At 47.1% G+C, this 21,120-nt stretch overlaps 1 protein-coding gene across 1 annotated transcript; it reads right to left on the reverse strand.

The window, feature by feature from the left end:
- Positions 1-11,056: 11,056 nt before the first annotated feature.
- Positions 11,057-15,055, reverse strand: B2M (beta-2-microglobulin; the record flags this gene model as incomplete). The annotated part of the gene is made up of 2 exons (XM_080707029.1): positions 11,057-11,388; positions 14,986-15,055. 2 exons carry the CDS (start codon positions 15,053-15,055, stop codon positions 11,057-11,059), a joined length of 402 nt encoding a protein of 133 aa, XP_080563155.1.
- Between the last annotated feature and the right edge of the window lie 6,065 nt (positions 15,056-21,120).

The following is a 21,120-nucleotide window of genomic DNA, read 5'->3' on the forward strand; positions in this document are numbered from 1 at the left end:
GGAGGTAAAATGCCTCTGGTTTCAATTCTCAGTACCACAAAAAAAAAAAAGAAAGAAAAGAAAAGAAAGAATAAAAAATAGGGCTGGGAGCCTGGCGTGGTGGTGCATGCTTGTATTCCCAGTACTTGGGGGGCTGAGACAGGAAGATCTGGGTTCACGGACAGCCTCAGCTATTTAGTGAGGCCCTTTGCAACTCAGTGCGACCCTGTTTCAAAATAAAGAATTAAAAAAAGAGGGCTGAGGGTGTAGCTTGGAGGTACAATGCCGCTGGGTTCCATCCCCAGTACTGGAAAAAAAAAAAATAAGGCTGGGGGTGAAGCTCAGAGGTGTCCCTGGTTTCAAACCCCAGTACCTCAGAAAACAGAAAAGAAAAAGCTGCCGGCTGCTTCCACCGCGTCCAGATCCACCGAGGCAGCGAGTTGAGTTGATTGTCTCCTCCTAATCCCATTTCACAGGGCCGAAGACCGTCCACTTTTCAAAACAAAGTACCTGACAGCTGAACCCTAACTGCTACAGCTCCCTCCCAGACCTCTATTGTTGCCACTTGAGACCAAAATCACCTCTCCAAAAGCCACCACAAATGCCGGGCGTGGTGGCGCACGCTTGTAATCCCTGCGCTTGGGAGGCAGAGACAGGAGGATCACGCAGGTTCGAAGCCAGCCGCGCGCGCTGGCTTAAGAGACCCTGTTTCCAAAAATAAAAAAGAGGTCTGGGAGTGTAGCCCAGAGGTAGAAGGACTTCCAGGAACCCCAGTAACAACAACAACAACAAAAAGCCGCCACAAGCCTAGAATTATACCTGTAATCCTAGTACTTAAGAAGCTAAGACAGGAAGATCTCAGGTTCAAAGCCAGCCTTGGCAACTTAGCAAGACACTGTAGTTGTTTGTTTGTTTTTGTTTTTTTAAATAGGTACAAATTTTATTTTTCTACATAATAAACATGCATGAAAATTCTGCCATTTATAGTCTTTTAGAGATTAAAAACAGAAAATGATGTCACCTCATTTTGTTAGAATATTTTTGTACCAAACTGAATTAGTATGATACACAAAAGCAAAATTTTATCCCACTTCTTTTTTTTGTGATACTGGGGATATAATCCCGGGGCATTCTAGCTCCAAGCGACACCCCATCCTATTTTATATTCTTTATTTTGAAACAGGGTCTCACTGAGTTGCAGAGGGCCTCACTAAGTAACTGTAGCTGGCTGTGAACTGCGATCCTCCAGTCTCAGCCTCCCGGCTTACCTGGGCTTTTCTTTTTTTTTTTTTTTTCTTTCTTTCTTTCTTTTTTTTTTTTTTTTTTTTTTTTTGATGGTACTGGGGGTGGAACCCAGAGGCTTTCTACTTCCGGGCTATGCTCCCCAGACCCACTTTATATTTTATTTGGAAACAGGGTCTCACTAAGTTGCCGAGAGCCTCACTCAGTAGCTGAGGCTGGCTTTGAACCTGTGCGATCATCCTGTCTCAGCCTCCCAAGCTCAGGGATTACAAGCGTGCGCCACCACGCCTGGCTTCCCGGGCTTTTCTTAAAAGTCAGAATCCCTTTTATTTTTCCCCCTAGAGACTAAAACCTTTAATGTATATAGGAGCTTGGCAGGTAAGTTAAATGTGTGAGTGGACTGGGTATAATATAACAGGGAGAGTCCAGGCTGCCAGCACACTGGACAGCATCATGACCACATACATAACACATGCAAACGCAGAATCTGTACTTAATGGATCAGGTATTTTAATCAGTAGTCAGGTTTGTGACACGCTGCACTGTGTTATAGAGCATTTTATAGTCTCCAAAGTGATACAAGAAGGCCTATTAAGATATAGTAAAATAATATTTTCTTTTTCATTTACTTTTACTTTTTTGCTGGTACTGGGGATGAAACCTATTTTTTTTATACTTTTTGGAAACAGGGTCTAAGTTGCCGAGAGCTTCACTAAGTAGCTGAGGCTGGCTTTGAACTGTTGCAGTGAGTCCTCAGCTCAGGAACTCAGGATCTGCAGGGTCCTTGGCTATCGTGACAGAGAAGAATTTCAGCACGCGCCAGTTATGTACCTTACTGGGGAAAGGTCTCAAAATGTATTAACGTACCAGTATTGGGAAAGATTTCCAATTTTAAAAATATATCTTTGGTAGTAAAGAAAGCCAGGAGCGCCAGGGAAAAGGGACTCTTTACATTTCTAAAGAAAGACAAACTGCCTCAAGGATGGTAGGAAATCCCAGATCCCAGATAAGCAACTTAACACATTTTGGGAGTATAACATAAGGTGTGGGATCTGTGCCGGAGACAGAGCCGCCCCCTCTGCCTCAGAGCAGATACCTGGGCTAGGGCAGCATATCTACATATCTCAAGACCCGCTGCAGACTTAGTCGGGATAAGAACACTCAGCATGCAGGGACTTTTGGGTGTATTCGTTGGAATCGACCCATCATGCCATTTCTGAATGGCATGGGGCTTTAACTGTCTTCTGTATTTCTATCTTTTTAATAAACTTCTTTAAATCTTCAGCAAGTGTCTGAGCTACGTATACTTATCCTTAGCTCAGGACAAGAACCTGCGCTTTTTATCTTTGTGTGGTTGTGTTGGGGGAATTATTTCTCCCCTCACACGCCGCAACATATTTCACCATAACAAGTTAGACATAGACAGAGGTTTGTTTGGGAAAGGAAAGGAAATACACATTCTAGAGAGAATGCGGGCCACCTCAAGATGAGGAAGGCATTTTGGGAAGTTCAGGGTTCATTTTATAGGGGACTTCCCGGTAGTCCCTAGGCGGTTTATGGTGGGCAGGTGGTCTGGTCAGCCTGAGGGTGGATGAGCTCAGCCCAGTAGTCCCGAGGCGCTTGCTGGTGGTCTGGTGGTCTGGTCAGCCTTAGGCTCTTCAGGCTGATTAGGGTCCTCATTAGCTGATTGACAGATATACTGGAACATCCTAAATTATAGGTTTCTCAGAAATATTGTAGTTAAGTCTAGGATCTACAGTTTTCCCAGGAATTTTGGGGAGAGTCAGGCCTAGGAAAGAGGACTGGTTTGGGGATTAGAGGTTGAAGCATTTCAGCTCCAGGTTCTTAGATTAAAGCTATTTTACTTTTCCTTCCTGTCTGTCTTCTTTCTACCTACTTATTCCTTCTATCCTAAATCAGAACCTGTGCGATCCTCCTGTCTCAGCCTTCCAAGCGCTGGGATTACAAGCATGCACCACCACAACCGGCTTGTTCTTTATTTTCGAAGCGGGGTCTCACTAATTGCAGAGGGCCTCACTAAGTAGCTGAGGCTGTCCTCAAACCCGGTACCTCAAGTCTCAGCCTCCCAAGTACTGAGATTACAAGCTGGGGACCTCCACATCCAGCTCTTGATAGGTTGGGTCTCTCCCTTCCCCCACAACCCCGCAGGGACAGGAGGCGGAACTCCGGAAGCCAGAAGCGGAGACATCACGAGACTCCAGGTGTCCCGAGAAGGCCAGCCGCTAGCCCCGCCCCAAGACCCTGGCTACATAAATACCCTTCCTTCCTCTCTGCCCGTGACAATGCTGACCAACTTTGCTGGCTACATGACTGCTGCTCGGTCATTGGTCCCTTCTCCCCGGTTGGCAGACCTCGCCCGAAGGTACAAGTTTGCCGGCCAGCAAAAGTGTGGGTTCCAAAGAGAGGAGTGAGGATTAAAGAATTCAATTCTATGAATTCAATTCTAAGAATTCAATTCAAGCATGGGAGGATCGCCAGTCCACTCCTGGGTCGATATCTCTACTGGCCGATCCCAGGTTTATTTCTCTTGTGGTATTTATACAGTTTCTTACACCGGAAAACAATAATGACAAATCCAAAGTACATACATCACAGGCAGGTGAATCAATACCCTCGTGCCACACAACACAAACCTAATCTTCTCTCGGACCTTATTTACTTTGGACCTTCCATGACCCCAAACCTTGTCAACTCTGGGCGAAGGACAGTCAGGTGAATCAAGGACAGTCAGAAGTATTCTTTTAGTAAAGATAAGGGGAAACCTTAATGGCTCCCCACACTAGTTTTAATTAAAGAGACCTTTAATAACTTGGCTGGTGTTTGTCTCCTTCACAACCCCAACTCAATTTCAACGTTACAGCTATATGTATAATCTAAATGTGTTAATTGTGTGGTTTGTGAATTATATCTCAGGAAATAAGCATGTAAGTTGACAGAAATGTTACACAACATAGAGGTGGGAACTGGTTTTAGATGCAAGTCCTAGAACCCGGCCAAGCCTAGGAAGAAAATGCGTGGAGCCCAGAGGTGGGTGCTGCACCCAGCATTCTGCACGTGCTGACCTGCCTACCAGGGGCGTTCTTCCTTTACATTGTGTGTCAGCAGCCTCTAGCTGAATCACTACACTCTACCCAGTGTTCCCGGACTGCCTGCCCTCCTCCTTCCCTCTGTGCCCAAGGACAGACTGCCCAGGGGAGAGGGCGGGCAGCCTCAGAGAGCAGTGCCTAGCACCCCACCCTCGCTCCAACCTGCACCCTGCAGCCCATCTCCATCTCAGACCTAGGTATTTTGTTATGAGCGGAGAGCAGAGAGCAGAGCGCCTGCACCCCTGTGCACACTGCTCTGCAGCTCTTGGCCTGAGAGGGTTAGGGGGGAATTGTCGGGGTCGCAGGCCAGGGAAGGATGTTGAACAGGTAGACAAGGAGAAAAGAAGCCGAGGGAGGAGGCGGCTTGGAAAAACTGGCTCACCGTGGACAGTGCCCTGCGAGCAGAGCACAGTCACCAAGTAGGTTGTCGTAGTGCAAATTCCCACAACTGGACAGTGAAGAGCGCTGAACACACTTGCACACACACACAAACCCTATTTATTTATTTATTTATTTATTTATTTATCTGCGGTATTGGGGATGGAACCCAGGGCATTCTACCAACGAGCTACATTCTCAGCCCTACGTACTTTTTTTATTCTTTTATTTATTTATTTATTTTGCGGGTCTGGGAATGAAACCCAGGGGCATTCGACCTCCAAGCAATACTCCTTGCCCTATTTTTTATTCTTTATTTTGAAACAGGGTCTCACTAGGTTGCAGAGGGCCTTGCGAAGTAGCTGAGGCTGGCTGTGAATTGCAGTCCTCCTCCGGTCTCAGCCTCCTGAATGCTGGAATTATAAGCATGCGCCACCATGCCCTGCTTTTTTTTTTTTTTTTTTTTTTTTTTTTGAGTCTGGGATGGAACTCAAGGACATTAGACCTCCGAGCTACACCCCTGCCCTATTTTTTTATTCTTTTTCATTTGAAACAGGGTCTCACTAAGTTGCAGAGGGCCTCACTATGTAGCTGAGGCTGTCCGCCTCCCAAATACTGGGATTACAAATGTAATGTCTCAGCCTCCCAAATGCTGGGATTACAAGCATGCACCACCACGCCCGGATCCTATTTTTTGGTCTCACTAGGTTGCTGAGAGTCTAATTACTTTGTTACACCACACCGTGGAGACTGTCCTGGACCCTCCCACCAGCCTGGCCCAGCCCCGAAAGCACAGGGATTCCAGGCAGATGCCCACACGCCTGGCTTCACTCACATTTTTTTTGTTTTGGTCGGCTTTCATTGCTTTTCAATTGCCCAATCAAAATCCAGCCCAGTTATTTCATCATCAGTCTCTGGGCCAAAGGCCCTGTCTCGGGTTAGGAAAAGGGACATTGGTGACTGTGGTTTCTGTTTCCCGCAAGCTTCGGCTTTCCGAGAAAAGGGAAGGGTGGGGTGGCCTCCACTCGATCCAATCAGTGACTTCCCGCCTTCTCAAGGCGCGGTTCTCAGTGGAGGCGTTTGCCTTCACCAGGACCCATCGGAAAAATAACTGAGCAATTTTGCATTGTGCTAATAATGAAGGCACTCGGAGTATTTAGAGGCTGAGGGCCAGAGGTCTCAGTCTACACACACACACACACGCACACACACACACAATGGGAAAGATGTTTATAATAACCAGGCGTGGTGGCACAAGTTTGTAATCCCAGTATTTAGGAGGCTGAGACAGGAGGATCGCGGTTTGCGGACAGCCTCAGCTACTTAGTGAGGCCCTTTGCAACTCAGTGAGCTCCTGTTTCAAAAATAAAGAGTAAAAAATAGGGCTGGGAGTGTAGCTCAGAGGTACAGTGTCCCTGCGTCCCATCCCCAGTACCGAAAAAGAAACAGAGCTGGGGGTAGCTCCAAGGTAGAATGTCCTTGGATTCAATCCCTAGTGCTGCAAAAATAAAATAAAATGAAATGTTTATAATGTAATATCATGTAAAAAAATTTTTTTTCAGGTACTGGGGACTGAATCCAGGGGCATTCTACTTCCAAGATACATGCCTAGCGGTACTGGGGATAGAACCCAGAGGTATTCTACCTCCAAGCTACACCCCCAGCCCTATTTCTTTTCTTTCTTCATACTGGGGTTGGAACCCAGGAGCATTCTACATCTGAGCAAAGGGCCTTAACTACTTAGTGAGACCCTTTGCAACTCAGTGAGACCCTGTTTCAAAATAAAGAATAAAAAATGGGGCTGGAGGTGTCCCTCAGAGGTAGAATGCCCCTGGGCTCCATCCACAGTAGTGAAAAAAAAAAAAAGCATTATTATTTTTGTTTTGTTTTTGGTGGCATTGGGTATGGAACCCAGGGGCTTTTCTACTTCAGGCTACACTCCCAGACATATTTTATATTTTATTTGGAAACAGGGTCTCACTAAGTTGCTGAGAGCCTCACTAAGTAGCTGAGGCTGGCTTTGAACCTGTGTGATCCTCCTGTGAGGGAGCCTCCCAAGCGAGGGGATTTCAAGCATGCGCCACCACGCCCTGCTTATTTTTGGTTTTAAAACAGGGTCTTGCTAGGTTGCTAAGTCTGTCCTAGAGTCTCAGCCTCACAAGTACAGGCTTACAGGCATTTGCCACCACACCTGGCTTATTTATTTATTGAATATTTACTAATCATCTACACTTAGTTTTTTAGTAATGTGACTACCGGGCAGTACAAAAGTATATTTTGAGTTTTGCTGTTTTGTTTTGGCTACTGGAGATTGAACCCTGGTTCCATCCCTAGTACCACAAAGAAAAAAATAACATTATTAATAGTAGTATTAATATTATTTTGGTACTAAGGATTGAATCCAGGGACATTTTGCTTCTGAGCTACACCCCCAGCCCTTTTTAATTTTATCTTTTTATGGTAGTGGGGATTGATTCCAGGAGCATTCTACCTCCGAGTTACAGCCCAGTTCTATTTTTTATTCTTTATTTGGAAACAAGGTCTCATTAAGTTGTAGAGGGCCTAAGTAGCTGAGACTGGCTGTGAACTTGTGATCCTCCTGTCTCAGCCTCCCAGTACAGGGATTAGGACTGCACCACCACGCCGAGCTCCTGCTTTGGTCTTTAATCATTTGCTCTAGTGAACTGTAAAATAATTACTTTTTAATGGTGGTGCACACTTTAATCCCAGTATCCAAACCACAAGGTGATGAATTTTCCAGTTTCTTTTGTGAAATTAGGATTCAAACTTAGTATCTGAGTTCACTGGTATGCAAACTTTAATGTTAGCCCCTTAGAGACTTTGAATTTATAACAGCAGTTTGAGGCTACTGATAAGTTGGGTCCCTCCCCCATGAGATCTCAGCAGTGGGAACAGGAGGCGGAACCCGGAGATATCGCGAGACTCCAGGTGCCTTAAGACTCCAAACATCGCGAGACAGACTCCAGAGGTCGCAAGACTACAGATGTTGCGAGAATCAGCATGCCTATAAAACAGTGCCTATAATCGGTGCCTCCGATCCGCCATGTGACTCAGCTGGCCGATCAGGCCTATGTGCAGCTCTCCAGATGCGTGGCCCGTCAGTCCCTTCCCCTACAGCTGGCTGACTCTCTGAAGGAGCCGGGCCTGAATAAAGCAGCGGTCTCTGATAACCTGGTTGGTGTTTTTGCCTCCTCCTAAACTCCCTAACTCGATTCAGTTAACACGTGTGCCGAGCTTACCAGAGGAATTCACCAGGAAACTCACAGTAGCAACCGAAGCCCCACCCAGGTCTCCCTCTATGAGTCTGTTCCCAGCTTTTGCCTATTTGCTAACAACTCAAACCTGCACGTTACCTTCAGGTACCGGGAGAGCTGGAAGTATCTCAAGAGTTTTATGTCACAGGCCACTCCACAGCCCTGTGTCGCAAAGACGGGCTGATGTGAATGACCCAAAGCCAGCTCTTTGGCTTGAGTCAGGACAAACCCCGAGGGTGTGCTCTTTGCTCTAGAGGCCCTGATGGGAGAAGGCTGGGTTTGGGACTTCTGAAATCACACCTGGCTTGGCCTCTTCCCAGTCCTGTCCTTCATCGTCCACTACCTTATTGTTGTTTTCCTGAGCCCTTTCTTAATAAGTCACTCGCATCCACACCCTTGGATCAGGGCCTGCTTCTGCAAGACCTAACGCAAGAACTGGCTCTCCATCTGATGCCAACTAGCACACTTGCAGACGCCGAAGGGTGGCCACCCAGAAAGCTTCAGTTAACCCTACGGCGGTGTGCGGCAGCGAAAGCATTCAAGGAGGAAAGAGTCCCCGGGGGAGAAGCCCGCGCGTCACTACGGCACGCCTAGGCGGGCCGAGTGCTACCGAGGGATCTAACCGCCTCCTCACCTTCCTCGGCTTCTTAAACCTCTGTATTACGGAGAACCAACGATGAACGACCACCGCCAGCCACCGAGAGACCTACGGAGTTTAGCACACAGTAAAGGCTCGAGACAGGATTGACTACTATTTTTAATTATATTTATTAGAGGTTTTTTTTTCCCTATCAGTCTATTGCTGTAAGTATCAAAATAGCTTTTATGAATAAGGTTTCCAATCATAGTACTTACAGGTACTTTATTGTTTATCTTAAATGATCTAAGACCCAAATTAAGTCTTCGATTATTTTCTGAAAGTCCACACTCCAAGATGATAAGACACACTAGCTGGAAGTGCCCTGGGTAGAATTACAAAGATTATACGTCTGCTAACACTATTCGTTAGTATGTGCATAAGGGGTACAAGAAAAAAAGGAAACTTTAATATCAACTTTAAGAAAAAAAGAAAACAATTTAGATAGTAGTTCAGTCCGAATGAGGCATCTTCAAACCTGAAAAAAAAACAAAAACAAACAAAAACAAAGACAAATGATTAGTAAATGTCTTATTTTATTTGGATTACTCATCTCACCACCAAATTAGTCTAACTTGAGCTGTATAGATTTTTTCTTTATATATATATATATATATATATATATATATGTATGTATGTATTTTATTTTATTTTTTTTGCAGTACTGGGGATGAAACCCAGGGGTATTCTACTTCTGAACCACACCTCCAGTCCTGTTTTTTAGTCTTTATTTTGAAACAGGGTCTCACTAAGTTGCTGAGAGCCTCACTACATTGCCGAGGCTGGCTTCGAACCTACGATCCTCCCGTCTCAGGTTCCTAAATACTGGGATTACAGGTGTGTGCGCCACCACGCCCTGCTGAGAATGATTCATTCCTGAAGGTCTTTTCCTCAGCAGAAATGCCCAATGTGGAAATGACAGAAGGAAAAGCAAACCCTTGCAGGTGGTGTGGGTTAGTGGCTCCTGCCATCCTGACACACCACACCAGGGCCCTCCTGTTAGGGCATCGGTGGTGCTGGCAGAGCCTCGACTGGGCCACATGCCCTCTCCTGCCGCTCACAGGACGAGGGATGCCATCCCATAGGATTCTTCTTCGCCTGTTGACATGCTACCTTGATGAGAGTCCTCCATTCCATGAGGGTTATCATGTGAGAACTGTCTATAAAGAGTCCCAAGGATAATAAACAAAGCTGGGCATGGTGGTGCACACCTGTAATCCCAGTACTTGGGAGGCTGAGACAGGAGGATCACAGGTTCAAAGCCAGCCTCAGCAGCTTAGTGAGGCTGTCAGTAACTCAGTGAGACCTTGTTTCTAAATAATAAAAAAAAAAGCTGAGAGTGTAAATTGGAGGTAGAATGCTCGAGTTCAATACTCAATACCACAGACACACACACACAGTAATTAACAAAACAAAAACATTTCTTAAGGTTAAAAACCCACCTCCATGATGCCGATTAGTTGTCTCGATCTATGAAAGAGAAAATGAAAAACAGTTAAGTTTTACTTTTAAAATAACATCTACCAACACATCTCTAAACCTGTCAAGAAGTAAGACTTGCACAGCCGGGCATGGTGTTGCACATTTTTAATCCCAGCATTTGGGAGGCTGAGACAGGAGGATTGCAGGTTCAAGGAGAGCTTCAGCTACTTAGTGAGGCCCTTTGCAACTCAGTGAGACCCTGTTTCAAAAGAAAGAATAAAAAATAGGGCTGGGAGCGTAGCTCTGAGGTAGAATGCCCCTGGGTTCCATCCCAAGTACTGCAAAATAATAATAATAATAATAATAATAATAATAATAATAATAGTACTAACACATTTCCAAGCCTGTCAAAAAATAAGACTTGTAGCCGGGCGTGGTGGCGCACGCTTGTAATCCCCGCGCTTGGGAGGCGGAGACAGGAGGATCGCGCAGGTTCGAAGCCAGCCGTGCGCTGGCTTAGGAGACCCTGTTTCCAAAATGAAAATGTAGGGTGCCAGGCTAATGGGCTTACTGGCCAAGGCCTCCCTGCCTCCCTAGGACACTACTTGATGCTCCCTGAGGCTGCCCGGAAATCCAGTAGGAAAGAAGCTTCGGATGCCTGTGCATCTCGGCAGGGGGGGCCACGGCTGCCTCCTGCTGTCACTGCAGGACCCCACTGACTGAGAGAGCTCTGTGTAGAGATGTCTCAGAAGGTCCCACTAGAGCCGGGTGGGCATGATGGCGCAAGCCTGTAATCCCAGTACTTGGGAGGCTGAGACAGGAGGATCGCAGGTTCACAACCAGCCTCGACTACTTAGTGAGGCCCTCGGCAACTCAGTGAAACCTTCTTTTTCCAAATAAAGAATAAAAAACAGGGCTGGGGATGTAGTTCGGAGGTAGAATGCCTCTGGATTCACCACTTTAGGAACATTCCCTGGCGATCTCAATATTCAAGTTTTTAAAATAGCAAAGCGGCTCTAAGCTGTGACTCCCGATACCACTTTCAGCAGCTTAGAACTTGCAAACTCACCCCACTTGACCACCATGGGCTCCTGCAGAGTCTCGTGTTTGACTTTGCAGGCATACTCGTCGCTGTCGTTGGGGGTGAATTCAGCGTGGACCAGGAGATTGAAAGTCCAGTCCCGGCTGAAGGACAGGTCCGACTTCTCCACTTTTTCCATTTTCACCCCATTCTTCAACAGCTCCACCTCAATCTGGGGCGGATGAAAGCCATACACGTAGCAGTTCAGGAAGTTTGGTTTCCCGTTCTCTGCTGGGTGCCGGGTGTACACCTGAACCTTTGGCGGATCTGCGAAACATCAGGCAAAGACAAATGAAATTTGCCAGAGATCTTCACGAGGGCCTGACGTGGTTTTCACGAGATGTGGTCTCAAGCTCAAGTGGACGCCAAGCACTAAATTTGACCTATTTCTCCCAATTTCTTTTCTACTGGAGTTTCCGCTTTCCAAAAAGGCTGCCTCCATTTTGAGAAAACACGACTGAAGATCTCTTCCTCATAGTGTTCTATCGTTCTATCTCTCTCTCTCTCTCTCTGTACTAGGGATGGAACCCAGGGGCATTCTACCTCTGAGCTATAGTCTCAACCCGATTTTATTTTATTTTATTTTATTTTATTTTATTTTATTTTTGTGGTACTGGAAATGGAACCCAGGGGCCCGCCCAGCTCATACCTGCTTTTGAGAAACAACAAACTTAAAGAAACAAAACATAAGCCGGGCGTGGGGTGCGGTGGCGTACACTTGTAATCCCAGCATTTGGGAGGCTGAAGCTGGAGGATCGCAGTTCGCAGCCAGCCTCAGCTACTTAGTGAGGCCCTTTGCAACTCAGTGAGACCTGGTTTCAGAATAAAGAATAAAAAAAGAGGGCTGAGCCGGGCGTGGTGGCGCACACTTGTAATCCCCGAGCTTGGGAGGCGGAGACAGGAGGATCACGTTGGTTCGGAGCCAGCCACGCTGGCTTAAGAGACCCTGTTTCCACATAAAAAGTAAAAAAATAAAAAAAAATGGGTCTGGGAGTGTAGCCCATGGGAGTGTATCCCAGAGGTGGAAGAGCTTCCAGGAACCCCAGTACCACCAAAAAAAAAAAAGAGGGTTGAGAGTGTAGAATGGAGGTAGAATGCCCCTGGGTCCCATTCCCAATACCACAAAAATATTATATAATTTATATAATAAATATATAATTTATATATTTATAATATATAAATAAATATTAAATAAATTTAAATTATTATTAAATTATTAATATTAATAATAAATATTAAATAAATATTAAATTAAAAATAAGGTTGGTGGTAGTAGCACATGTTTGTAATTTCAATACTTGGGAGGCTGAGACAGAAAGATCTCAGGCCAGCCTCAGCACCTTAGTAAGGCCCTAACAACTTCGTGAGACTTTGTTTCAAAAAAAAAAAAGAATAAAATATAGGGCTGTGGGGTATAGCTCAGAGGTAGATGGCCCTGGGTTCAATCTTCAATCCCCAATACCACAAAAAATAAAAATAAAAAATAAAAAGTGCTGGGGGTCTATCTTATAAATAGAATGCCCCTGTGTATGTTGAAGGTCAAATCCCAGTATCAAAAAAATAAATAAGCCAGGCGTGGTGGTGCACACTTGTAATCCCAGCATTCGGGAGGCTGAGACAGGAGGATCATGGTTCGAGGCCAGCCTCAGCTACTTAGTGAGGCCCTCCACAAGTTAGTGAGACCCTGTTTCAAAATAAAGATAAAAAAATAGGGAAGGGGGTATAGCTGGGAGGTCAAATGCCCCTGGGTTCCAGACCCGCAAAATTAGTTAATTAATTAAAATGATGTATACCATCACCAGCAAATACCAATAAGGTGATAATAAATACACTGTTTATTTTGTAAATAAATTATATTCAAGTGAAATGCCATTTTCTTATGATCTAAACACTGTTTCACAGAGGCCTTGTGAGGGAAAAAGGTGAGAAGGCCCAGCAATTGACAGCCATTTAGAAGGTGCCAAGGTCTTGGGTGTGTTTCAGTCTTCGTAACCGTCTTGGATTAATTAGCCTTCCAACTGTTTTCCCAACTTCTCTTTCTCATAAACTTTCACTTTTCCAAAACTGAAAGTAAAAGCTCTGTTCATCTTGGAAAGAACTAGGCAATGTGCTAAAAGGAAGTTCTCTAGGAAGAAAAGACAGCCATGGTCCATGGCTGCCTGGCTTGCTCTGGAGAATCCCACAGGAAGATGAGGAGGCACATTTCTGAACAAAGGGTTAGCACCAAAATTTGTTCTGCTACCTCAAAAGGCTGGTGCACCTGTAATCCCAATACTTGGGAGGCTGAGACAGGAGGATCACAGGTTCAAGGACAGCCTCAGCAAGTAGTAAGACTCTCATCAACCTAGTGAGACACTGTTTCAGAATAAAATAATAAAATAGGACTGGGGGAGGGGAATTTTTAGGAGGTAGACTGCCCCTGGGTTCAATTCCCAGTAACACACACACACGCGCACACACACACACACACACACGTCACTAATTAGAGCCAGGTGTGGTGGCACACTTAGTGAGATCCTGTTTCGATATAAAAAAATGGGGCTGGAAGTGTAAACTGGTTGTGGTGGGGCACAGCTGTAATCTCAGCATTTGGGAGGCTGAGAAAGGAGGATCTCGGTTGGAGGCCAGCCTCAGCTACTTAGTGAGGCCCTTTGCAACTTACTGAGACCCTGTTCCAAAATAAAGAAGAAAAATATGGGCCAGGGGTTATAGCTCAGAGGTAGAATGCCTCTGGGTTCCATCCCCAGTACTAAATAAATAAATAAAATCGGGCTGGGCGGATAGCTCCAGGTAGACACCCTTGGATTCCATCCCTCGTGACAAGGGGGGGCGCTGGTCAGGCTCAGTTTCAAATCCAATAGTTTGTCACATGTTCCTTATGTGATAAGTTACTTAAAATCTGCGTACCGCCATTAAGTACGAGAATCAGACGGCCAAGTGCACACCCCAGGTGCATTTTTTCAAAATTAAGTGACACAGGGGTGGGGTTGTGTCTCAGTGGTAGAGCGCTTGCCTGGCATGCAAACGGTCCTAGGGTTCAAGCACAGCACCACAAAAAGTTAATTTAATTAACTGACATAAAGAATAATGTTCTTGCTAGATAAGGTGGCGCAGGCTTGTAATCCCAGTACTTGAGAGGCTGAGACAGGAGGATCTCCCAGGTTTAAAGCCAGCCTCAGCTACTCAGCAATTTAATGAGACCCTGTTTCCAAACAAAATATAAAAATAGGTCTGGGAGTGTGGCCCGGAGGTAGAAAGCCCCTGGGTTCCATCCCCAGTATCTAAAAAAAAAAAAAAGTAATCAGCAAGCTGTCAACGGGTAGCTCTCAGGATTATTAACTGATGCCGCGGGTAATGAGACCGATGAGTTAGCAACCCTAACCAGAGCTTGGAAACCCACCGCTTAGCGCACAGTTTCCTCGCCTGGCTGGGGGGCTGCGAGGATCCGGGACCCCAGCGGGCGCCCTCCCAGCCCGAAGGAAGCAGAGTTGTCGGGGGCTGACTTCCTTGGGTGGGGGCCTCCCCCAAACTCCGAACACCTGTTTCCTCACCTTCGCAGCCCTGAACTCTGCGCCTTTGGCACCCGCCCACCCCACCAGCTGCGCCCGAGCGGAGCAGCCCTCCCCCACTCGGCGGCTCCGGAGTCGACCAACCCCCCGATCCTGCCCCGATCCGCGCTGCCGGGCAGGACAGAGGCCCCCCACTCCCTGCGCAAAAAAGGGGCACGAGGCTGCCACCCCGTCCCCACTCCCGGGGCACCCCACGACCCCGCAGCTACCGAGCCCTAAGAAGTTGGAGAAAGGAGGTCACCCAGCTCGGGGGCGCCGAGAGGGTCACAGAGGGTGGGAGCGGGACAGCACTCACACTGGACGGCATCCACGGCGGCCAGACAGAGCAACGCGCACAGGGCCAGCGCCGCCACCCCGCGAGCCATCTCGTCCCCAGCACAGCCAGGCGCGGACTGCCAGCCCCGCCGCGCGCACCCCTTATATAGCCGGCGCGCAGCAGCCAATCAGGCCCCGGCCCGCCGCGGCGTCACCAGTCTCCAAGCTGGCGACGTGGGACCAGGTTAGAGAGAGGGACTTTCCGGTTTTTGGGTTTCATTTTCTTATACAATGCGTAGGAACAGGCTGCACTGGGTGAGGTCGCCGATCTGGGGTTCGCGCCAGGGTGCGGGTGGCGGGCGGCTCCTCGCAGGGCTGGCTGGCTGCAAGCACCTTCGCCCAGGGGCCTCGCTTGGCCAGCTGGCCCCAGAGATGCTAAGGGATTGGCTAAACCAGAGAAGAACCTAGGACCCGCTGTTTTCACTCTTGAAAAGTTGAGCCCAAAAGATGGAGAGCGGTGACTGGTGGAATTCAAGCTTCGGTTTATAGCTACAGCCCAGGAATACACAGCAGGGCTTCAGGATGCTCTGGGCAAGGGAGAAAGACCCAGGATCCAGGATCCCGGAGCTGTTCTGAGGGCAGCTCAGTGCAGGCCAGAGCAAATGGGGGCCTTTCTGGCTTCTGGAAATCCCCGAAGGGAAAAGATTCTTTGGGGAAAGTTCTGTGCCAAGAACTTCCTCGCTGGGTCCTCGCTATTGTTTAGGTTGGGAGCAGGAGGGGAGGGTGTGACCCGGGACAGCACCAGCAGTAACTGCTTAGAGCTGTAGGGTTTGCAGACCCCTCCAGAAACATCTTTTCTTTGGCCTCCTTACCCTAGAACTGCGCTTGGCCCGTAGTAGGTAAAATGGAAAAATGAGTGACTCGGTGAGTAAACTCCAGGATGGTGAGTCTCATTTTTTGGCCAGGGGATGCAAAGGCTAAGAGGCTAGGATTCAGTCTGGCCCCATTCCCCTTGGAAGACAAAGGGCTGGGCGGTTTTCCTGAGAGCTGGGATTGCATGGGCCATAGATCCAGAACTGACAGGCAGGCTCTCTCAGAAGCCTACACCCTAAAGATACCCTATAATAGGTGATGCCATGACACAGGGACCAGGTACACTGGGGTGTACTGAAAGGAACAGTGAGAAAAGGAAGTGACCTCAGGGCGGGAGGGGCCGACATCTTGGAAATCACCAGTTTCATTTTGAAGGCAGCTGTATTGGGCTTCCCCAAAAAACACAAATAGCTTCTGGCTTTCTTTTAGATTTTTTTTTTTTTTTTTTTTTGCGATACTGGGGGTGGAACCCAGAGGCATTCTACTTCTGAGCTACACGCCCAGACCTAATTTTTTATTCTTTATTTTTGATACAGGGTCTCACTGAGTTGCAAAGGGCCTCACTAAGTAGCCAAGGCTGAACGCGCACTGCATCCTCCTGTCTCAGCCTCCTGAATGCTGGGATTCCAAGAGTGAGCCACCACGCCCAGCTCCTATTTTTTATTATTTATTTTGAAACAAGGTCTCACTGAGTTGCAAAGGCCTCACTAAGTAGCTGAGGCTGGCCTCGAACCCCGATCCTCCTGTCTCAGCCTCCCAAATCCTCGGATTACAAGGGTGCACCATCACCCCTGGCAGGTACTTTGTTTAAAAAAAAAAGAAGAGCTGGTGACATAGCTTGGAGGTAGAATGCCCCCCAGGGTTCAGTCTCCAGAAACACATACACACACACACACACACACACACACACACACACACACACAGGAAGAGGGGAAAAAAGCAGGGAGCTTTTTGTGACTGTGGTCAGAGGAAAATATGGTTATTGAAGAGCGACCAGAGAAGTGTTACACTCCCTGTGAAGATGGAGGAGGAAGCCGCGGGCAGGGAAGGGGCGTGGCTTTCAGAAGCTGAAATAAGCCTGGCCAGACTCCCCTGGTCTCTCCAGAAGGAAATGCCCCTGCTGATGCCTTGATTGTGTGTGTGTGTGTGTGTGTGTGTGTGTGTGTGTGAGAGAGAGAGAGAGAGAGAGAGAGAGAGAGAGAGAGAGAGAGAGAGGGAGAGAGAGATTTGTAGCCGGAGGCATTCTACCTCTGAGCTAAACCCCCAGTCCAATTTTTTCTTTCTTCCTTTTTTTTTTTCTTTTCAGTACTGGAGGTGGAACCCAGGGGCCATTTTACCTCCAAGTAACACCCCAAACCATATTTTTTATTCTTTTTTTTGTGTGTGTGGTACTAAAGATGGAACCCAGGGGCTTTTTACCCCCAGGCTATACTCCTAGACCTATCTTATCTTTTATTTAGAAACAGGGTCTCACTAAGTTGCTGAGCCCCTCACTCAGTAGCTGAGGCTGGCTTTGAACCTGTGCGATCCTCCTGTCTCAGCCTCCCAAGCCCTGGGATTACAAGCATGTGTGCCACCCCCAATTTATTCTTTATTTTGAAACAGAGTCTCACTGTGTTGCAAAGGGCCTTACTAAGTAGCTGAGGCTGTCTGCCAACCTGGATCCTTCTGTCTCAGCCTCCCAAGTACTGGGATTATAAGTATGTGCCACCATGCCTGGCCTGATGCTCTGATTTTAACTCCGTGGGAGTGCATTGGACCTCTGACCTGTAGAAATACACAGTGACAGAATAGTATGGTTTTAAGCCACTAAGTTTGTAATATGTTACAGTATCTCTAGAAAACCAACTCAGGCCTAGCGTGGTGGTGCATGCTTGTGATCCCCGCGCTTGGGAGGCTGAGACAGGAGGATCACACAGGTTGGAAGCCAGCCTCAGCTACTTAGTGAGGCTCTCAGCCACTTAGTGAGACCCTGTTTCCAAGTAAAGTATAAAATAGGTCTGGGAGTATAGCCCGGAGGTAGAAAAGCCCCTGGGTTCCACCCTCAGTACCCCCCCCCCGCCAAAAAAAAAAAAAAGAAAGAAAAGAAAAAGAAAACCAACTGAGGCCACCTATCCAGAGGCATGCCCATTTGGGCTTGGTCGCCAAGCGCCCAGTCCAGCATAAATGTTTTCCTTTCCAGCACCTGGTTAACTGGGAGGAGGTGGAATCTTGCTGAGATCTGGCTTAGTTAGGAACCAGCTCTTCCCCTCCTCTCACTGCCCCCAACCGGACCAGCCCTAGCGATGTGGGCCAGCCCTAGTGATGTGGAACAGCCCTAGCGATGTGGAACAGCCCTAGCGATGTGGGCCAGCCCTAGCGATGTGGGCCAGCCCTAGCGATGTGGAACAGCCCTAGGGATGTGGGCCTGGCACGTCCGTGTTACCGGCAGGCCTCACCCCACCCGTGCTGCCCCATCTGGGCTGTTTCAAAAATCCCACCCTCCAAACCAGCCAGGTCACTCCTGTCCTACGTGCTGTCACCAGGGTTAAAAGGAAGGGAAAGAAACAAGAGTGACCCTCCAGCCCCGGGACAAAGGTGTCCCCAAAGCTATGGCTCCTTTCTTCTTAGCCTGGCCTAAATGTTTCCACAACCTGGCCTCGACCTCTCCATCTGGACTCAGTGCTCACAACCATCACTCAGTCATCCAGCAACTCACTGTGGAGCTCCTGCCAGCTGCGAGGTATTGGGATGGCCCTGGGGAAGTTCCTGCGCTGAGGAGCTTATACAGACTCGAGTTCATGCGCCCGTAAATAAACCATGATATCAGGACAACAGCCAACTCTTCCTGGAGCCTGCAGTGGACCTTGACACCAAAGACAGGACCGTGAACTTTAGCCTTTCAACTTACCATACAAGAACGACAACCCTGGCTGGGTCTCGCTTGGTCTGCTCCTTCCCCTTGCAGTGTGGGTGGGATTTCTTTCTTTGGTTTGTGGTGCTGGGGATGAAACTCAGGACCTTGTGCACAAAAGGCAGGAGTGCCTCTGAGTTAACACTCCTGCCCCCTTGAACATTTTTTGCTAGATATTTTAAAAAGCTTCTCCACGTACCTTTTCTTTCTTTTTCCAAATATAAAATTCATGGACAAAAGTTCAGACAATATACATAGGAACAAAGATAAAAATTTAAGCTGGGTATGGTGCTGAGACAGGAGGATTGCAGGTTCAATGACAATCTCAGCAATGAAGTGACACTCCCAGCAACTTAGCAAAACCCTGCTTCGAGCAAAAAATAAAAAAAGGCTGAGGGTGTAGCTTGGAGGTATAATGGGTTCAACCCCTGGGTTCAATCCCCAGTACCACAAAAAATTAAATAAATAAATAAAATAAAAAGGGCTGAGAGCCAGGCATGGTGATGTACACCTGTAATCTCAATATTTGGAAGGCTGATACGGGAGGATGGCAGGTTCAAGGCCAGTCTCAGCAATTTAGCGAGACCTTGTTTCAAAAAGAGGGGGTAAGCCGGGCGTGGTGGCGCACGCTTGTAATCCCTGCGCTTGGGAGGCTGAGACAGGAGGATCGCACAGGTTCAAAGCCAGCCTCAGCTACAGCTATAGTGAGGCTCTCAGCAACTTAGTGAGACCCTGTTTCTAAATAAAAAAATATATAAAATAGGTCTGGGAATATAGCCCAGAGGTAGAAAGCCTCTGGGTTCCACCTCCAGTACCACAAAAGGAGAAGAAGAAGAAGAAGAAGAAGAAGAAGAAGAAGAAGAAGAAGAAGAAGAAGAAGAAGAAGAAGAAGAAGAAGAAGAAGAAGGAGCAGCAGCAGCAGCAGCAGCAGCCGGGCATGGTGGCGCACACGCTTGTAATCCCAGCTTTTGGGAAGCTGAGTCTGGAGGATCACAGTTTGCAGCCAGCCTCAGCTACTACTTGGTGAGGCCCTTTGCAACTCAGTGAGACCCTGTTTCAAAATAAAGAATAAAAAACAAAGCTGGGGGTGTAGCTCGGAGATAGAATACCCCTGGGTTCCATCCCTAGTACCGCAAAAAAAAAAAAGAGGGGGAGGAGGTTGGGGTGAAGCTTGAAAGTAAAATGACTCTCGGTTTAATCCCCAATATCATAAAAATTAACACGGACTCGAGATATAGCTCAGTGGTAGATTGCCCTCGGACTCAACCCCTAATATAAAAAAGAAAAGAAAAATTAAGATAATCTATTATTCCATCTACCATTATATCCACTGCTAGTGCATTGGTATGTTTATACTCAGACTTTGCCTATTTATACAAAGATATAAATATAGACACATATGTTAATATGTAATCATTCTGCATATATTTGTCTACAAACTACTTGTTTAACCATATATCATGGACAGTGTATCTATACTGTATAGAGGTCTATACAGTTTTTTACACTTCCATAATATTTTATTATATGAACACACACATATATATATAATATATATTTTGTGGGGGGGGTACTGGGGTTCCTGGCAACTCTTCTACCTCCGGGCTACACTCCCAGACCTATTTTTTATATATTTTTTTATTTGGAAACAGGGTCTCCTAAGCCAGCAAGGCTGGCTTCGATCCTCCTGTCTTTGCCTCCCAAGCACAAGGGGATTACAAGCATGCGCCACCACACCCGGCATATAGTGTGTGTGTGTGTGTGTGTGTGTGTGTGTGTGCGCGTGCATGCGTGTGTAGTGCTAGAGATCGAATCCAGGGGCATTCTACCTTTGAGCTACATCCCCAGCCAGATTTTTTTTTTTTTCTTGGAAGTACTGGGGATTGAACCTTGGGCATTCTACCTCCAAGCTACACACCCCCAGCCCTATTTATTATTCTTTATTTTGAAACAGGGTCTCACTGAGTTGCAAAGGGCCTCACTAAGTAGCAGCTGAAGCTGTCCATGAACCGCGATCCTCCCGTCTCAGCCTCCCAAATGCTGGGATTACACGCAAGCACCACCACACCCAGCATCCAATTTTTTATTATTTATTTTGAAATTGGGTCTCACTAAGTTGTAGAGGGCCTCACTAAGTAGCTGAGGCTGGCCTTGAACCTGGATCATTCTATCTCAGCCTCCCAAGTACTGGGATTACAAACGTGTGCCACTACGCCCGGCTAACACACCATACTTTTAACCTAACCTTATATTTGGGATGTTTCTAGTTTTTCTTTATCATAACACATCCTACACACCATAAAACTGTCTTTGTACTGGGTTATACTCCTATTATAAAATAACAGAAGCCAGGGATGGTGGCACATGCTTGGAAAGCCAGTCCTTGGGAGGCTGAGACAGGAGGATCAC

Source organism: Muscardinus avellanarius, assembly GCF_963383645.1.
Source record: "Muscardinus avellanarius genome assembly, chromosome: 12".
Lineage (NCBI taxonomy): Eukaryota > Metazoa > Chordata > Mammalia > Rodentia > Gliridae > Muscardinus > Muscardinus avellanarius.